The 21,267-nt window shown below is 33.1% G+C and overlaps 1 protein-coding gene across 1 annotated transcript in view; it reads right to left on the minus strand.

Annotated features, from left to right (window-relative positions):
• Positions 1-633: 633 nt before the first annotated feature.
• Dhc36C (Dynein heavy chain at 36C) overlaps positions 634-21,267 on the minus strand; it is an 86,232-nt gene continuing 65,598 nt past the window's right edge. The window contains exons 44-55 of the mRNA XM_071585851.1: positions 20,975-21,158; positions 19,551-19,696; positions 19,089-19,241; positions 17,305-17,456; positions 15,382-15,601; positions 13,991-14,150; positions 11,868-12,034; positions 6,771-7,008; positions 5,151-5,302; positions 1,513-1,650; positions 1,115-1,258; positions 634-849 (exon numbers count right to left, since the gene is read on the minus strand). Coding sequence (XP_071441952.1) covers positions 643-849; positions 1,115-1,258; positions 1,513-1,650; positions 5,151-5,302; positions 6,771-7,008; positions 11,868-12,034; positions 13,991-14,150; positions 15,382-15,601; positions 17,305-17,456; positions 19,089-19,241; positions 19,551-19,696; positions 20,975-21,158 — 2,061 coding nt within the window. The 3' untranslated portion in view covers positions 634-642. The remainder of the gene's footprint in view (positions 850-1,114; positions 1,259-1,512; positions 1,651-5,150; positions 5,303-6,770; positions 7,009-11,867; positions 12,035-13,990; positions 14,151-15,381; positions 15,602-17,304; positions 17,457-19,088; positions 19,242-19,550; positions 19,697-20,974; positions 21,159-21,267) is intronic.

The following is a 21,267-nucleotide window of genomic DNA, read 5'->3' on the forward strand; positions in this document are numbered from 1 at the left end:
ATTGCATCGTGTATTTTAAAAGTTAATTATGCATATGAACTTGATTATAACTGTTACAGCTGTCAAAATAAAATTGAGAACAAATAATAAAACTATAGTCGAGCATTTGTTTTTAATCCATTGAGTATATTTTTATAATTACTTTCTTAAACACATTCATTTAAAATGTACATGCAGAAGCAAAAGCTGATGCACATTATTTTAAATGAATAATTATTCAATCGGTTATGAATATTATAGATTTCAAGTCAAATATGATAGACGTGAACCCCTTTCGGTTGATTACTGATTTGGGTTATGGTAAACCAATGCTAATAAAGAACCTAGCACCAGTAAAAATTAGAACTTATCACTGACTCACCCAACTAGAAGAGTGATTCAAATGACATACTTCAGCCATTTCTTACACAATTCAAACAATCATTAAAATATGAATTGTATTATGAGTGAAAATTAGGATAAAACTCAAAATAAATTTATTTCTATTTGATTAGGTTAGAAAAATTAAAATTCATATAGCTTAGAGATAGTTACTTTTTTAAAATTTAGATGATACAAACATTTACAAAGTATTTATATGCAAATAAATATTGACATAAGGTGTCATTGAGAAAAAAAGTCCTTATAAATTAATTGGTCCATTTAGTTAGATAGTTGGCACAGGAGAGCTACTCCACGTATAATCCAATGCTCAGAAGATTTTACTGATGGTAACATCACGGGTAAAACAAAGTTAGTAGAGTGGCCAGTGGTTGACAGAACACCCCTTCGCTCAGCAGTCTTGTAAACAGGACAGCAATATTCAGTCTCAAATATAAGTTCTGCTCGCTTTGCTGGCTTCAGCCATATCTGGGGAAATGTTAGTGGTTAGTCAGTACTAATACTCTAAGGAGTAATTGAGTGCTAATACTCTGATGTTAATCAAAAGACTATTTTAAATCTTTCACACAAAATTTCTGCTGAATTTCATAGTTTGTACAATTTCTTCAATGCATGGCATGGTTTTCTACATTTGACAGAATTTATTATTGGTAGTATTAGTAATTTCATGCAAATTTAAGAAGGAAATATATAATTTTGAGGAAGTATTAAAGCATATATCATAGTCACTCACCACAGGAAATGTGTCGTATAAAACTCTGGGATGTGACTCTGCAAGGAATTTGGAATTTCTATCCCAGCGAGCTCCATCTAAGAAAAGCCCATACACAAAGACTCCATCCTCTGGGCCTTCTTTTGGATGATCATCTTCCATTATCTATTGAAGTTTTTTACCACAATAAACAAAGCCCACCATAACTACACAAATTTTTACAAATATACTTCAAATTAAATATACTGATAAGCTATATTATTCCCAAAGTTATCTGATAAGCATTGTTCACCACAATACTTCATCTATGTGCTCAGCTCAGGTGGTTTAAATTCAGAGAACCTTTCACCAAAATAATTATTAAAGAAATTCAAACTAAAAGCAAGACAGTGACACCAATTATAAAAAATAACCCTCACCTTAAAATCATAAGCAAGGTGATCAATTGGTATTTTATATTTACGAGCATAATTCTGCTGTGCACCAGTAAGGAAGGCTTGAGTAAAATAAAAGCCAGATAACCAGTAGCATGCAGGAGGGCCATGGTCAAGCCAGTCCTTAAATAAAAAGAGAGAAAATTTTTGTTTCATCAGAAGGATTTACAGCTATCAACAAAAAAGTACAATCAGTAAATGTAAGCCAAATCCTGTTACTTCAGAAACTTATCAAATTTAATCATATTCTCATCAGAGCAAAAATTAAAAATCTTAATTAATTTGAAATAAATGTGGTGTGTGAAGCCACCAGAAATGTGTGATTTAATCTGTTTTTGATTTTTATAACTTTATAGCAAAGCTGATTGGAAAATAGTGTAAGATGGTAACGGAGATAAAGCAAACACTTGTTGGTCTAATAACATTGATGTTCTGATCAACTGCAATCAGTAAATTGGGACAAGTTATGTTTCGCCATGAAGTACTCAAAATGAATATAGATGAAGTCACCTATCAATGACTGACAACCATTCTGTTCAACTGAATTATGCAATTAATCTAATAGTCAATTGTTTCATGGAGAAGAAGGACTGACAGACTAAACAGATAATGAAAATAAATAAAAGCACAAAGAAAAATTATTATTACTTTCATTTTGCCTATCAACTATTATCATACAGAAGCTACATAGCTCAGGTATTTGCACAATCAGAAGTTAAAAATATTCCCATCAGTGTTAAGAGTCAAAGATTTTCACAGGTTATCATCATTCTAGGAAATCCCAATGCCTGAAATGTGTAACTGTAGCAAAATAAAAGATTTATAAAAAAACTATTTTATAACACAATAAATATTAGGATTGATAGAACTAGGAAGTTAATAAAAAAATGCATACATTTCAAACACTCAGACAAAATACTTAAATATGCAATGGAATTGTAAAAATATACAAATAGTCATGAAGGATATTTAAAAATATTACTGGAGGAATAGAAGGAAAATGACCATAAAATATGTTATTCCACAGCCATATCAAGTCCACTGCTTAAAATACTACCATTAAAATCTAATTAAAAAATAAAATGATAATAATCTGCATTTTTCCAAGGAAAACTGGACTTTGTTAGACTTAGACTGACAGTTAACTTAATTTTTCAATAATATCTGTATTCTAGCCCACCATAAATATGATTAAATCCATCAATCACTCCAGAAATCAGAGTGTGCAATCTGACAATAGTATCTTTTTTGGCATATACACTACTATAATGTCCATGCCTAGTCTTATATACTCTTACACATCACTTAAACTGTATCCTTATTATTTTACTTACATAAGTGATAGGGCTAAAATTACTAAGGACATTCATATGATGATGTTAAATTAAATAGCTTCCATAACTTTTAACAACACATTAACCTATCATACCTTAGAGATTACGTAGAATGTACTTATAAATTCCACCACATGAAATGTCAACACAGATATGAACTGTGGCATGTTAAAACAGGCCTGTGAACGATTCAGACTGAGAATGGAGGCCATCATTCAAGCAAGGGAGAGAACCATTGAATACAATTGTTGTTTATGATCATATAAACAATTTGGTACAAAAAATTTTGTACGATTTTCATATTTTTATTAAAAAATGTGTTAGGAAAAACTTGTTCAATTTGCCCAGATTTTGATACCACACTCTGTATATTTAAGAATGAATTTCAGGTGTTATCTTTTTCAGCTTTGAGAATTTGTAAATGGATTCTAGAAATTCATTATTTTCAAGCTATTTTTTTTATTTAAAGATGAAATTCACACCTTTCTATTATCTCACTCAAGAATTTTTCCTATTTTCATAAAAATACTTCGTTTGTGCATAAATAAATAGTTCATCCTGCTGTCACCTTTATATGACTTTATGACTATGTTGACTTTAATAAATGATGGTGACCATACTAAGCAGCATGCTATAGGTTTCATTGTTTTGAACTCTCTTTTCTATGCCATAAGAGACAATTAATGAATAAGAGATTATTATAGTATACTCTAAGGGGATCGAGATGGTGCGGGGGCTATCGTACTGGCTTCCCACCCAGAGGGCCCGGGTTCAAATCCCGGCGGTGTTGAATATTTTTCAGAGGTATCTCGATCCCTACTTGAGGTGCTTTGTGGAGGGCACCTTGAGTGAGTACGCCGTCCGACAGATGGGACGTTAAGCTGCGGACCCTTTGGCGCCTTTCGTAAAGAGTAGGCTAATGCCAACGCCGGGTTTCTCTCCACCCTTCATCCTTTCCTATCTATCCCCTATGGCGCAAATGACCTCGGCTGTCAGTCGCCTCCCCTCAAAAAAAAAAAAAAAAGTATACTCTAACAAGTTATTACATCCTTACATTTACAGCTTTGAAATTTTTTATTGAACTTTTTTGGCTTTTGGAATTGATCTTTAAACCCTAGTGTGCTTGTCCTTTAAAATAAATATAACCTGCCTTCCTCTGCAATTCTCTGAATCCATCTCATAACATTCTTCTTAGTTCCATCCCCCTTCCATGTCCTCCTCCTCTCTCACTACTTCATCCCTACCCTTTTCTTCCAAGCATCTATTCATTAATTCTAATGCTATGCTGCAAAATCTGACAGAATAAGAGTGGCCACAACATTTGTTTACAGCATAAAAAATGGTGTCTTATCAAAACAAAAGCATTCATGTCAATACAATGAGTGTAAAAGTATCACACTTTTTTATTCGTGATGGTCGGAATGACTTCACTACCAGTGTAGAAGGAATATTTCCTGGTGCTAAAAGTGCGTAGCCACATCAGAGACAAGATATCTCATTTTTAGGTTCTATTGACGTTCAAAATAAAAATATTATAAATTTCTTGATTTTCTTTTGACACATGCCATTTTTAAAAACTCCATCAGTTTTTCTATAGAATTTAACTGGCAAAAACCTTGAAAAAACAGATTTTTTTACAAAAATTTTACAACCAATGTCTCTTAAAATACAAACCAGCAGCTTGCAATTTCATTTGGGGAAAAAGAATAAACAAAAACATTTTTAGAACACATTATATAATGTAATCGTGAAGAGTGAATGATATTGATTGACACTATACTGAATGAGATTTCATTCTTGGTCATATAGGTAGTTAAAATTTAAGAAATTCAGGCACTTTAATTGAGTGAAAGCTTATTGACTTCAACCCCACTGGCTAATTGGTTGAGAACTGAGCAAGAACTATAAGCAGTTTTCAGAAAAGACAACCTATTTAAATGATAGAATATGAGCTTCCTTAATCATTTGAGTCATTACTTTTTTAAATTTGACTACTTGGTGAAATAAAAGTAAGTTTCTAGACAAAAAAGCTGAAATTAGCAGTAGCGTAATTATGAACATATTCAGTTTGTAGCAAATGGAATAGCATCAATACTTTTTGGGTAACTAAGTAAAATGCACCAACCTAAATAATTTGCTTTAAGATTACCTTTATCATTTTTTCACCAAATGATCAGCTTATTATAGGTTGTCACTTCTGAGGCAGACACTATTGCCTCCACAATTAAGTTGAAGCAAAAAACGATTAATAAATCTTAGTCAAGAAATCAATAAATCTTATGTAAATACCTTCAAAAAGATTATCCTTTCTATCAGGTCTATTACATAAGACCCAAGAGGCTTTAGAGACGGATAAGAGCGGCCTTTCCACATTTTGGGTATCCGACCTTGGAAAACACTTGCAGTAACATCTTCAAGGTCTGGGCTCATAACAATTTCACCTTTAATTTAAACAGTAAAAATATAATGTGGAATCCAAAAAGGATTAAGAATTTAACAATCATTAGACCCACACAATCAACTGTAATATGACACAAAACTGTCAGACATTAAAGTAGCAACCATAAAATCAAGATTTACACAAAATCCAAAGTTCTTTCATCTAGGATTCTGTTAAACATATTATTTCAAAAACAATTTTTTAAACTAGAGAATCAATCATTATATCAGCCTAGAGGGTTGAGTCCTCAGCTGCTCGTGACAGGAGTCAAAGGCTCCACTCCAAAAGTTGTCTCTGCTTCGGCAATCAACAAATCAAAAGCAATCTTATAGACACAAAACTTACCTGGGAAATCAGAAGTGACAGTAAAAGTGACACCCATACTTAAACTTTCCACCCACATGCTGTTTATTCAAAGCAAATAAATTACGATCCCAGCCAAGGGAAATGATCATTCTGCCTGTGAATCTCACTTGTGAGCACATTGACGATCAATCTGTGACTACATTGATTAAACTGTTATTTCTCACAAGCTTCTCTTAATCCTTTTCACTGTCTGGAATACATACATGGCTACATGGACTAAGGTACTGCGCAAGAGAGGAGATGGACTATACCATCTCCTCTCTTAATTCAACTTGAATCTATACATAGTAGAAGATAGGAAATACTTAGTCAAATAACTTCAACATTGATCAAGAACTTCATATCTCTAGGTCTTCACAAAGATGTAGCTCATATCAAGCAGCATATATAGTTTCATTAAGTACAGTGGACCCTATAACAAGAAATTAATCTTGGAAGTGAATTTAGTTTATATATTTTTTGACATACCACCCTATTCGTTTCATTTAAGATACTGCACAAACACTACCAACAGTTGTATTCCACATTAGAACGATTTAAAGGTTACAGCAAGTTGAGTACAACTCTCTGACTTCATAGCTTTTCAGTCTACTGAATACTAAGATTCCATTGTAGAGACAAAAATAATAATGAGTGATCATCTATGTTTGGTCACATGTCTTACTCATCAATGCTACTCGTGCTCACAGGAAGCAGTGCAGAAAACTGATAGCACAGCAGAGCTCTGTTCGGAATGCACACATCCAGACAGAAAATACTGAATGCTTCCAATATGCATGTCACAAGCCAAGAGATCTTTCTGATATGCACAGTGAATATTTGAATGAATTACATGCCATCTTATAGTGCTGAAACACCATTTTGGAATGCATCACTGCAGCGTACTACATGTAATGTGTCCTTAGTACCAATATTCCTTCCAATCTCTAGACGTACTGGTATTCATTAGGCACCAGTGCACTCATAAATGAAAAATTGGAATTCAGTGGAGATGCATACGTACATACCTTAGTACACCTCTGGGTATCACTAGCAAAGGAAATTACCCTGTAAAATTGGAAGGCATCAACTTATTAAGAAAAGCAAATATATAATATATTTACCTTTGATAGCTCTGCAGACATCTTGGAGGGAATTCCTAATGCATGTCACCAAAATATTGAATCTGCCCATCTCTTGCACCAAAACAGTGTTCATTGACTGTTCATATTTCGTGGGATACTGTTCAAGAGCATCTACTAAATTGAAGTTCCCAGGAAGACGACTTAAAATGTCTTTAGCTACACCTGGCACAACTTCAGCCGGTCCTCCACGAGAGCCTTCTTCTCCAGCCAGTGAATCCTAGTTATGTTAGAATAATTTTTAATTTCTAAATATAATAAAATAATGAAAAAAACATGCATGTATAGCAAACAAGGAAGCACAAAGAGGAAGCTCGTGCAGGAAAATAAAATTAAACCAAGTACAAGGGGAGTGAATGGCTTATAGTAATATCTCAAGTTTACTTAACTTCTAATTCACATTTTTTTAATGGTCCAGACAGCCCTCAGTCAAAACACTCAATGTAATTTAAGTTTGAATTTGATTTTTGTGAATCCATAATTTATTTAAAATTTCACTCCCCCATAGGATTGATGAGCTGATTTTTATTGCACAATTTCCCAGTTTTCATTCATAATAAAGTTGGAATTCCCATATTTAATTGTGATATTATATCATTTAATTAGCTTTTGCTCGTAAAACTAGTTTTTCAAATGATTTTCAGACTAGTTATCTGCAGGTGTGGTAATCTGAACTGCATGCATTATGTTGCTTCTACTATTCTACTATAAAATACTTGAACTATTTATAAACATGATTTTATGGTGTTATTTTTCAGGAATCGTGCTTTGAAATATAAAATTCTACAACACAGGTTCACATACATATTTCATAAAATATAGTTGGCCTGCTTTGCATACGTGAAATTACAGCCTAAATACAATTCACATTTATTTATTCACTGAGATGTTTACTGCCAATTTCCAATCAAACAAAGATAAATTACAAACTGCATAGTTTCAAACTTAACTTTGTGGGAACTTTCCATAATGGAGACACATGATAATTATCAATTGTAATTTCCACTATAGTATTTTTATTCACATGACCCTGGTTAAAACACTTTGGGTCATCTTCAGGTGAAAATTACAAGCATGTTAGCAAATATATACTCTTGTTGATGAGATGAATGAAGGGGGATTTGAGGGTTAGAAGGGTTTTTGGTGGGTGGCATCAGTCTTCACATCCCACCCACTAAATAAAAACCCCCTAGCCCTCAAACCACCCCTCCTTCATCTCATCAAAATGAGTGCATATTTTCTAACATGCTTGTTATTTTCACCTGAAGATGACCCAAAGTGTTTCAACCTGGGACCTGTGAATAAAAATAATATGGAAGAAATCGCAATTGTTAATTATCATTTCTCTTCAAAATATTAATACATTTTTATGCATCATTTTATGTCTTCTGGTATGTTAAAATATTGTGTCCAAATCATTTTTACTAAAGAATAATAATATCAAGAGACTATAGCAACATAAAAACTAATTTGTTCCTTAAAGATATATTTGTAGCGCATAAAGATGCCTCCTGCTTTTGGGTTGTCAGTTTGTCCGCTCATTCATGGGAACATGGAAATTAAGTTTCTAGATCCAAAATGAATTATGGGAAAGGGGTAGTATTTTTCTGTGAGGTTGAATCTTCTGGATTATATTTCATAAATATTTTACTATAAGATTAAAGCTCTTTGATAGTAGATCGAGGTAAACATATCAACATTATGTTTTATTGCTAAGAGCACACCCTCAAATTCCCATTATCTCCATGGTATTTATAAAGAGATTGAAATCAACGGACATGAGAAATTTTGCAAGTCAATAAGGTTGAGCACATATGTCTAAATAAGGGATTTAAACAAAATAGCAACACAAAACAAATTTACAAATTATTAATATTACTCAAGGCATCCTTCTTTGAAATATTACTGCGTGAAGGAAAGAGCAGTTAGCAAACAAAATATGATATTCAAATGAAGGAATGCTATTCAAGATTATCTTAGCTAATACAGCTCAGGTATTAAGGAAATAATGACCCCTTTATAGGCATAAAAAAATAATGCCACTAAAATGCACCCTTTTAAATGCACTCATTCTACTCCTGTTGAACCAATTCCAGGAAACCTGGCTTCAATTATCATTTGTTAAAACCATCAATCAGGAAACTAAAATTTGAGGTGGAATACAATGGTAAAATGGTCTAAAAGCTAAGATGAAGCAACCAAGAGCCAATTAGGTGTAGACATTACAGTTAACCGTACATTTATCCTTAATGTTCACCCATAGTAATCCTTGTTTTTTTCTCACTATTAATCTATAGGCATTTGAGGGTAGATGCTCCATGAGAGTATACCAAACAAATCATAAAATATAGTTTTCTCTTATTATCCACAATTTTGCTGATAAAAATATTAAGTCTCAATAAGTTCAAGTCTTTGCATGGTCTTTTTGTTTTGGGTGGACCCTGGAAAAATGTAAAAAAATTGCCTCTCCAAAAGACAAAAATGCCTAATGCATTGTAAATTTCAGATATTCTTGATAGTGTCATAAAAAGTGCAACTGAAAATGGGAATTCAAATTAACCAATAGCTATTTAATTACAAATTTTACCACCAGCACATATTGAAATTAAATTTAAAATACTTCGCCTTTCCACATAAACCACTTTTATTACTACCTAGTTAGGTAGTAATAAAAGTGGTTTATGTGGAAAGGCGAAGTATTTTAAATTTAATTTCAATATGAAGAATTTCCACCAAGTGACGCCAGAAACTGTTTCATTTATCAGCACATATATTTAAGTAAATATATCAAGGAATAAAAAGTGATTTTAAAAAATGAGTTGATATTAACATAAATATGTAAGAACTGTCGTTCATGAACAAAAATGTGATAATTTATTTGGCATAAAAACTTACCACAATATCCTTTGAAGCAAGAAAATATTTGAGGTAGATATATTTCACAGAGTATTACAAGAGATACTTTATTGGAAAGAGAATTAACTTAAAAAAGAGGGAATTGTCCCATTAGAGACCCATAATAGAAATTCGGGAAAATCTCTGTTAAACCTTAATCTACTTAACAAAAACATTTTAAAAAACTATTGTTAATTAAGAAGTGAATCTTTAGTACCATACTCTAATATTTTTGGTTATTACCAAGGGTCATTTTACACAACAAACACTAAAGCATACATAAATATAGACAATGTACATATAAATTCAAAGGTAGTTTTTTTGCATAAGGGCAACTATTATCAAAATGTTTATGCATGCAATGAATATATCACATCTCCTTTGTAACAAGTAGTAAATCTATATGCCAATTATCTGATGCATTCTTTGATCTTTGGTATTTAGTTTTGAAATGCAGAAATTCCCTGAGGAAATTCACCTTGACCTCTAGCATTGTGAATGCCTCTGAGATGTATCTGAAATATATACCTCTGAGACACTTTCTCTTTGGTCTCAATGGCATATCTCATACACATTCAAAATGCTTTTGCATAGAATTCTGTGTGAATAGCTTTTTCTCCATTTCCAACTTTTTATGCTTTGTAGGCCACCTTATCGCAGAGTTGAGAAGAATTGAATCTTCACCCCTAGGAAATTCAAGGATAATATAATAAATAATATTCTTGATAACCAAGATTCAAAACTTTCACAAAGAGAGAGTGATGGCTTCACATAGGGTGGGGTTAGGAATCTCCTTACATGAAATGGTGGGCAAGTTGGCCCTAGAGAGGTCAGGATATTGGTGAAAGCTAATCTCAAGAAAAATGCCCTTAGAATGGTTTAGTTTTACATCAATTTCATAGTGAAAAATTATTTTTCTAAACATATAAAATGTGAAAAACAGAAAAAGACTGACAAGAAAAGTTTCAGCTTTTAATAGATAATATGTGACATTAAATTTGCAATATGATTATTTACTTCAAAATATGTTTAAACTGTATCAACTAGTGAGAATTGTATTGAGTTTGCCAGACAGTTTAAGGAAAAGGCTTATGGATGGATTGGATTGACATTTCCTTTAAACCAAGTAAAAGTTCAATTTTTATACATAAAAATCCTATCAAATATTTTGTCAGAACACAAATAGGATATCCTTATTTCAAAGGTTATATGAATTAAATGCTCTCAATGTTGTTGCCATAAAAGCAGCATTACAAAAACATAAAAAGGTGGGTGTTAGACTTTGTATGCTGAATGCATGAAAGTGATTAAATGCATATCAACTTTAGGCAGATCATAAAATAATAATTAATAAAGATATTTTGAAATGTAATATACCATGCCAAGGGTGAAATGAGATATCCTTATTATTTAAATATTAATCAAGTGCAAATTAATGGTAACCTCATGATATGTTTACTGAATGTTCATAGGGAGCCCAAACTTACAATTGCAAACATATATGTAGTTATAATTCCTCAATCACACAGTTTGCCATAGGAAATGTCGTTATTACCTTTGCCCCAGCTGTTCAGCTTTTCATAATATTAAAAAAAAACATGTCCAACACGTTCTAAAATAATTAATTCCAGATAATCAATTAACATGATCCACAAACATTTTTAGTCCAAACCATCTGGGTAATAACAAAATTAATAGACTAATTATTTGCTTTTTGTAAACCATTCAATTAAGATTTTCCCATTTACCTTAACCATTTTATTAAAATAGCAGATATTGAGTATCAAATGGAAAAATGCTAAATCTGAGTACCTTGATACTTACAAAACATCCCTGATGGGCATAAGAAAAATAAAAAAATCAATTAATAGTTGCCTGTAACAAACTATGAATTTAAGTCACTTAAACTTGAACTGTTCACTTAGTTATATTATATCACAATAAATGTATACCAAAAGAATAACTTTGATAGAGAGAGGCTAATAAGTTACTCATTAATTCATAAGTCAGACATTTTTATGAAGTGAATTTGATTTGAATGACATGAGTTTTTGTTTGAATACAGATGTAAAAGTTACACATTTTCATTTAATTTCACAGAGTAACTTTTATAATTTTCTTAAATCACAAAATATTTTGGCTGATTACAAAAAGAGGTCAAAATTAGGTAAGAAGAATGTTTACCTGTGTTAGCAGTAATCCAGTAAAAAGGAGTTCAGTCTCTTGTTGGTCTTTTGCTATATCTGCATTGGGATTGAAACCAAAAACATCTGGTGGAGTCACAAGAGGCAAGCCTCTTGCATGATCGAGATATTGACTATGAGTTGTAGCCACTGGCACGGAATAAATTCCTAAATTAATGGAAAACAAAATTATTTTTATCACATGTGATACCATAGCAGTAATGAAGTTACCAATAGAGGAGAAAATTAAATGCAATTCAGATTTATTTGATCATTTCTTTGTGGATTTTAAGAAAGCATTCAAATGAGCAAATTGGTAGAATTAAAGAATGAATGTCAGATGGCAGGAGTACCTTGAAGGGATGGGTGACTTATCTGTAACATATACAGATGTGACTGCTCCAGTGTGAATGGCAGAAGGAGAGTTAAGATGGGCAGTGTTACAAAGTGGGTTAAAACAGGGGTGTTTATTAACTCCTGCGCTTAGCAAAGTATTTGTGGAGGAAATGGTATAAAAGGCATAGTGAGAACTGAACATAGGAATGAATGTTGATGGAGAATTCATAAAATCAGTTAAGTTTGTTGATTGCTGGGATTGTAGAGAGAAATCCAAGGGAGGCAAGAAAGGTGGATGCCTAGAATTTTGATTGGCAATGGAATGTTGAAGACTGTGATGGAGGGTAGAACTTTAGGCAAGTAAAGAAAAGAGGGGGAGGGAAATAGGCATGTTGTATTTGGATGGAATGTAGGGAGGTAAAATGCATGTGGAATTGAAGATGAGTTTTATGCAGTATAGGGTGCCAGGTCGCTCTTGTTGGAAAAAGCTAAGAAATGCAGTGATGTTAAGTAGGCACCCACAACCCACCTTAAAATGAGATTACCTTAAAATACTAATAATATGTATATAAGTCAATGATGATAAAATTGCCACTGACAACCTTGAATGTTTACCAATCTATTACATGTACTTATAGCAAATTTAAGGGATGTGCAAGTCCAGCAGATAAAGCATTAGAATACAGACCTGAGGGCCCAGGTTCAATTCCCTGGAATGCCTCTGGGCACCCTCAGCATTACCCGAGCTGTGTGATAGTTTGAGTACCAGATATTCCTGGGAAACCACAGGTGGCATAGAAAAAGAAACTGCCCCCCCTACCCTGATGAGTGAATTTCACATGACATTGAGCTTAGTATTAGGTTAGCTCTACCACCACCTATCAAACCGACCTTTGAGCAGAAAACTGTGGTTGATACTTATTAATTCTTCATCCCAATTCAATAAGAATATTCAATAAATAAAGATATATCCATGCCTTCTTAATTTACTAAACATTTTATACCTTAATATAAATAATAATCATTCAGCTCCGCATAATTCATTTAACAGTTAAAAAATAGTTTTCTGATATTGAACCAGTGGTGAATCAATATACTGGAATGAGTGAACAGTTTTTCATATGCCAGACAAAAACAAGGAGAAAGAATTGTTAGAGTTCGACTCTTTATAAGTTCAACACACCATAGGGGTTAATTCATGAGGGAATCATTTGAATATCCACCTTTTCTTTGCTGAGAGTTTCTTTTGCTAATATAATTTTGCTGAGATACCAATCAAGGTATTCCTGAAGCAGGGAAGAGTGAATTTTGCTGAATCGTGGCTTTCCCTTTCCTTAATACTTTCTAAATTGGATTCAAGATGCGATGCATTATAATATATGTTTAATCAAAACTTCAAATTATTTTTTATGTACACAAATTTTTTCATCATATCCTGAATTTTAAAAGCAATCACATGCATCATTCCAATTCCCCTCTAAATGTGGAGCCCATGGCTCCACATTTAGAGGGGAATTGGAATGATCACATTAATTCAAATTACAAATTTGCTATAGGTTATATGTTTGAATGAAGGGCTTTAAAGCCATTATTGTACCTATATCTTTAGATGTCGCTGGTGTTGGTTAATTCAGAATTGCTAGGATGCCACGCTCTCATTTTGGGGGTTGGTCTACAACGAATGATGCAAAATCCCATAGCATATGTAAACATGCTACCCTATTCTTTGGCCCCAATCACCTTAATTTTATATTAAACCTAGAGATAATCAAACAAAGCAGAACAAACCAGAAGAGTCAAAGTAATAATTAGGGCCGTCTTCAATGATTTTATTACAGTAGAATCGTGATAAGATGGTCACCAAAGTTCTGCGATCCCAGTCATCAGTGACTCGACCACCATAATTGCATTCTCCTGTTAAATATTGCAAGGCTTCAAACTGGACATCCTGTAGGAAATGAACAACCATTAAATTTTAATACATCAGTTTTGTTACTTGACAATGTTTACCAAAAAAAATTCAATTCAATTCAATATTTTCTAAATGACAGGCAGATATGCAATTTTTATTTGCTTTATCAGGAAAGATGGCTGGAAATGTATCAAAGAAATTTTTTCAATAAAACTTTGGAGCAGTTATACCAGTTGTTTCAAAAATGCACTTTGCTGAACCTCATTTATCAACCAGGAGTGTGTGACATATGTACAATGTAATTTCAAAGATAATAGGAACAAATGTGATGTTTCCTAGAGTACTATCAATGGAGAGTCATACATGGTACCAAGTAAAAGACATTTATGTGATTTTCCTATTGTAGGGACTCTGAGGAGTATGAAGTCTGGCATGGAATGTTAGACTATCTCATGCTTGCTTACCTGATTACAGTTGATGTTTAGCTGATCTCTCTCATACTAGAATGCACACCTGTCTATATGACATTAAAATGGTACTAGTTGCTTAGGTAAGGTATTTAAATAATCTTCTAAAGTATGAAAGTGAATGAATCAATGTTTTATGTGAATCAATGATAATGGTAATGTGAATGAAACAGACAGCTATTCTATATGTTCAAGAAGAGTATGTGGAATGCATACCATGATCGTTTCTAGCATTTATTTATTTTGCATGGTTACCTGATATATTTCAATCAAGTGTTCATTACATAGTTGGATGCAAAAGACCATAAAAACTCTCTTTCAGGGATAGGTTTGGTGTGCTGGCTTTCCATCCTGAGGTCCCAATTACGAATCCTGGATATGGAAGGATTTTTCAGTGGTATCCCAATCTCTACTGGGGTGCTATGTAGAGAGCACGTGAAGAAAAGTTCTCGTTCAACATATTTTTACAACAGGAATATTAAATTGTGGGCCACAAAGCACTTTTACGCAGCATTGGTTAATACAGATGCTGGGTTTCTTTCCACTATTCCCTCATTTCCACCTCCAATAAATTACTCACCAATCCCTAATGGTACATATTACCTCAGGTGCCAGTCTAATTAGTTATACAACTGTTCCTTTTATCTTTATTTTCTATTCCCCCCCCCCCATCTGATTTTCCAGGGATGCTATTTTCTTTTAGCATATATTCCTTTTAAGTTTAAGTATATTGAAACAAAATCAACCTGCTACAAAAAAATTCTCAAGAGAGTTATTGTTCAGCCCAACAAAAATCTTACTTCATATTGGTCCAGAAACATGCGCAGCTGTCTAACGCTTATCCGTAAGTCAGTTTCATTGAATTCATATGGGATATTCCAGCCCAGCGGCCCAAATTTCCGCCGTTCTTGAATTAAAGCATGAAAAAAGCATAACCCGTACAGGAGAACTTTAAATGCAATGGGCTGTGAACATCCTTCAAAAAATTCTGGGCTTGAAATTGGATCACTCATGAAGGACCTTAAAAGAAAAAGATAAATATGCATGAAAAATATGTATTATTTGATATTTTTTTAAGAATACTTATTACATTTCCCACTTAAGAAGATGAATTGTTTTTTGGTCATTTCTCTAAAAATATCAAAATTCATCAAATAAGGTCAGAATTCTACTAAGCTAAATCTAGCTTTTACAAGGTGGATTTAGCTTAGCTGTGGGGCTGGTGGTTTTCTAGGAGAAACTCAAAAACAATATTAAAATGAGAGGCAATATTAACATTTAATTTCAATGAATTTTCTTTGCTTTTTGCATGTAACCTATATCTTTGACTAATAAGTGAATATTTAAAGATTTTTCTTCATGATGCTGTAGATTTTCTTGATGGCTACACCATCATTGAGCAGTAAAACCTCTCAAAAGCAGATGTATCATCACCAACTTGAAGCTACAATTCAAGTGTAGGTCTTGGTCTTCTATGCAGTTCTATACTATTCCACTCTTTTGTCTGCAGTGTTTCTCCAGTTCTTTCCTCCAATGGCATTCATATCCAAACTATCCAATCATCTTCTTTTTTGAGGTCCCCAATTTCTGCATCTATCTTGTTTCCCCATCATTAGTCTTTCTGGTATTCCATGATTCATCATCCTTTGTTTACACCCAGCCTATAGCATTTTAGAAATTTTTATGTTGAACAATAACTGGTTTAAAGAATAATCTTTAATGGTTAACATTAGATTTCCTGCAGTAAATAACATTATTGGTCCATAAATTTTCCTGCGCTGACTATTATTTCACCATTCTTGTTCATTAAGTATGCCTCCAAGTCAAATTTCAGGACCAGTTAATTGAGGGTTTTAAGTATTACTATCTTTGCTTCTCTACTGAGATATCAAGGTTTCAGCTGCCTGTATAGTCCATAATAAAATATATCAGCTATATTAAAAATGGATGAAAGAGAATTTTGTACGCTGATCAAACATTAAATTATGAAACAAATTTTTCATGATACCTCATAAATGTTATGTTGAATCTGTGCCTTTAGTTGGAATTGTTTAAGCATGGTTTCAAAATTTTCCAAGTGGCCATATGAGCACAGGTGACACTGAATCTTCAGGGTATCCTATTGAAATTACTACTCCAAATACCTTTAATGAAAACCATTATATAATTAAAATGCGACAATTTCAAAGTGTAAAAATCATTTGCCTTGAACAGAATGCAAACCTGGGTCCCTCGATGTCTGGTTGAGTGCTTTAGCCAGTTAAGCTACTGAGGCATCCTTTTGCACCCCTAAATTTTTTGGGGGCTTTGAAGGGACAAGATGTTATGACAATACAACATACATAAGATGTAAAAGGTATTCATAGTTGTGCACACAACACCACAATCCACAAAGGTGAAGCCAACTATTTAAACGCAGAGGTACTAACCTTAGAAAAATTCAAAGAATTGTGGGATATGCATGGCAGTAACTTTTAATGGAGTCATCTGCAAATATGCACTAAAATGCAACAATTTCAAGGTGTAAAAATTATTCACCTTGACTGTTGATTGAACCCAGATAAAATAAGATTGACAAAGTGAGTCCAAATGTTGTTCAGATCTTATAGGATCATAAGGCAGAGAAAGTGAAGAATCAACAACCTTAATTCCTGCACATTTTATGAATTGTCACGACATATTCACTACAGGTGGCATTAATAAACTTATTTTCGCTCAACTACCTCACAATATTGGCACGAAGACCCTTTGGAGGCTCATTAGTCATTTTGATGCCATTTTGAAGAACCAGGACAGGAAAATGATCAGCAGGGTATGATGTCAGCCAAAGGCGAAAATCAGGATGAGTTTTTTCTGGTGTCAACTCTTCAACAACCTGAAAATATGGACATATATATACATATATACATATATACATATATATATATATATATATATATATATATATATATATATATATATATATATATATATATATATATATATATGTGTGTGTGTGTGTATATATGTATATATAATATATATATATATATATATATATATATATATATATATATATATATATATATATATATATATATATATATATATATATATATTTATATATTTGTATATATATATGTGTGTGTGTGTGTGTGTATATAATATATGTATATATAATATATATACATATATATATATATATATATATATATATATATATATATATATATATATATATATATATTGGCTTTTATTGAAAAAAATATTAATTAATACCGTAATGATAAGAAATCCCTTTTCATGCAATGTGCAGAACGGAATCCAATCAATGAACTCATTGGTGCTTAGCACCTCAAATTAAGATGTAAAATGTGTTGGTGGCTTGAGATAAAAAGAACCAATTTTGGTCTCTTTGTAATCAACTCCCATACTCAAACGCCTATGCATGTTATAGTATAAGTACATGAATTGGCATTGCATGTATACATTATGCAGTATTACATACAGTATTTATTTGTTTGTGTAAATACTATATGTTTACTTGCTTTCAACCACTCATTCTGGAAACCAACTTAAATAAACTCCTATGTGGCTCATCCTTAAAAAACTTATATACACCTACATGAAACCCTACTGCAGGGCTTGGGATTTTATTCAATATAATTATGGGGCATTATACATCTGTTTCCTCACTCTCAACAACAGCCATAATCTGACAAAAGTTATGCATAGGAATTTTCATGGGCGTATTCCCAAGTTCACTTCTCCAACTCAAATTATCTGTTTCTCCCGGCTAATATACAGCTACTTCCAAGAACAATCACTAGATAAAACAAGGAGCGAATCCTTATTAGGTTCCCATACATTAATGAGTTGGCCCCTCTATAACAGGATTACTTTCCAGTGGAAGAATCATTGAGAAGTTAATAAAACAGAGAAGATGGAGAAACTGTGATCACAAGGACGGTAAAAGGAGAGATGAAAATAAGGTCCAAAATAGCAAATGGGATATGGAGGAAGAGGGAAATTCATGCAACTCCTTTGTAATGAAATAGTTTCACTGCTCTCCTGAATTTCAAATGATGATGTTGTCAAAGTCAATCTACACTTCTTGAAAGCCTGTAGGCAAAGTTTGCATCAGGCAACCTAAAATTGAACCAATGGATCAAGGAATTTGCTTGAAGTTCACACAATGAAATTCACATGAAATGATTGTAACTCCATAAAACAGAATATACTCATGACAGGCATAATTTGGATTTGTGCAATTGATAAAGTTGCTTAAAGCAATTATTCAAGTACTAGGCTGATACTTACATATACTAGGTACTTACTACTTGTAACCAACTATGCAAGTGCAGTTAAGCAAGTATGCAAGTACTTATGAGAATTTCCTGTCAATGCTGAAAATACTATTTCAAAAAAAAGATGCATACAACACTAATGTAAAATTAGGACTAATACATTATGAATATAAGAATTCATTTAAAGTAAAATTAATTTAAAATACACTATCTGTAAATACCTTCTCAAGAGTAGGCATCCAACTTTGTGCCAAATGGCAGTTTTGTAGAACAACCCAAGTGCCATGTTGAATTCCTTCTTTAATCATCCGAAGAGCTATAGGGCCTTGTCCCTGTCCCAATGACAGAGAGTAGAGACGACTTTCCAAAAATCCCTAACATAAAAAAGGGATATTTATTTATCCATTACTTTTCTGTGGTACTACACAATTACCTTGAAAATTAGGTACTTTTAATGTTTTGTGCTCAATTTTATTTCACATTGTAGATTTAACTCCAGAAATATCATTGCACGAAACCTCATACCCATGCTCAAGCTTATAACTTAATCCATTACCTTTGAGTTCATTGGCAAATAGAGTACATAATGATATTCTCAACTTTGTTTATATAAATGTGAGCATGATAAGTATGACAAAATATCAAACTGATATTTATAAACATGCAGCAATTTTAATACCTACCTGAGTTGCAGCAAATTTCAGAAGAATAGCAGTCGGATCTGCTCCTGGAGTAAGTACAAATATCAATGGAATGCAGCAATTAGAATCACCAAATGCTGATGAAAGATCAAATGGTGGGGGTTCAACATACTCTTTTCCAAGTTTCTCTGTAAAAAAAGACAAATGTATGCATATTCACCTAAAGAAAACTTCTTCTTCCTATGTAACATCCCTACAATGGGGCTTGAGGAGCGTCCAATAAGGATTTAGGAGATTCCATAATTTGCAATTATGTCAAACACCTTGCCCACTGATAATGAAACACACAGACCTACATGATATGGATAAAAAGCATCAGGAACAATTTTTTCTTGACTGTACATTGCAGTGCGCTCGCACCATGAAGGCATGGTGTTGGGGGGTTTGACCTTCAAAATGCACCAAGCGCCAGTTACCTGCAAGTGTTTGTTCAGGCAAGATGGTGTTTTTACTGGACCCCTGTCAAGTAGCTCGGTGCAAGCACAAATGCAGCAAACAATGGAACAGCAGTAAACATTAAATTTTGTACTGGACTGGGGAAATCAGGTATGGAGACATCGGGCATGATTCACCAAGTATTCAAGGATGAAAGCATGGGATAAACTGCAGTTTTTAAGCGGCATTAACTCATCAAATATGGATGGCCATGAGAGTATGCAGGACGAGCTCGACAGCCATCAATGTCAAGAACTGATGACAACATGCAACGTGTGTGTGATGTGCTGTATTCAGACCATCAGTTAAGTGTGCACATGATAGCAGATCATATTGGCATTGACAGTGCACACACCATTATTACTTAAAATTTGACCATGTGAAAGATCTGTACTAAGCTCGTCCCTAAGGTCTTGATAGATGACCAAAAGCAGTCGAGTGTCTGCTCGCAAGACATTCTGCAATGCAACACAACCATTCCCCAACAGTCCCCTTGCAGTCCCGACTTGACACCAGCAACTATTTCCTAATCCCAAAAGTGAAATCCTCCCTCAATGGACACCACCATGGGACCTTGAGTGCCGTCAAAGAAACTTGTAAGTGTACTCTTAAGGAACTTCCAGAATCCACCAACCAGGGAGCCTTCAAGTCGTGGAAAAGTGGGACAAATATGGGTCGATGCTCAAGTGATGTACTTTGAAGAATCTTGAAGCATTGTAATAACTTCTGAAATAAATCTATTTTTCTGAAACTTTTCCTGACACTTTTTATACAAATCTTGTATTTTGTTAAGTCTGGGTTTTCCAAATAATTTACCTTATACGATAGGCAAATTATACATATTGAAAAAGAAACCAATTATTACATTAGGATGTTCAAAGTAAAATTAATTAGTGCAGGCTTTCTTCATCATTAATTAGAAATGGCATCTGATATACACAAATCAAAATATAACATGGATATAGCTTTACCTTCAACAAAATCTTGGACAGAGGGAACAATTTTATCGGGTCTAAGGCAACGAAGGATAACTAACTTCTGAAGGGAATTCAGCTTTTCTTGCCAAATACCAGGTAACTGCTCTCTCTGTGGGTTCACTTTTTCAAAGTATGCCTTCCAGTTAGAAATATCTCTTTCAAAATCTTGTTGCATATCCTATAAAAAATATTAGTTCAATATAAATGAAACAAAAATCAATTGGAAAGTAGAAATACACGTTTTAAACATTAAAAATAACAGGTATTCTTTATTCTATATTAATATA

Source organism: Hetaerina americana, unplaced genomic scaffold (assembly GCF_022747635.1).
Source record: "Hetaerina americana unplaced genomic scaffold, ioHetAmer1.1.p SCAF_1, whole genome shotgun sequence".
Taxonomy (NCBI): Eukaryota; Metazoa; Arthropoda; class Insecta; order Odonata; family Calopterygidae; genus Hetaerina; species Hetaerina americana.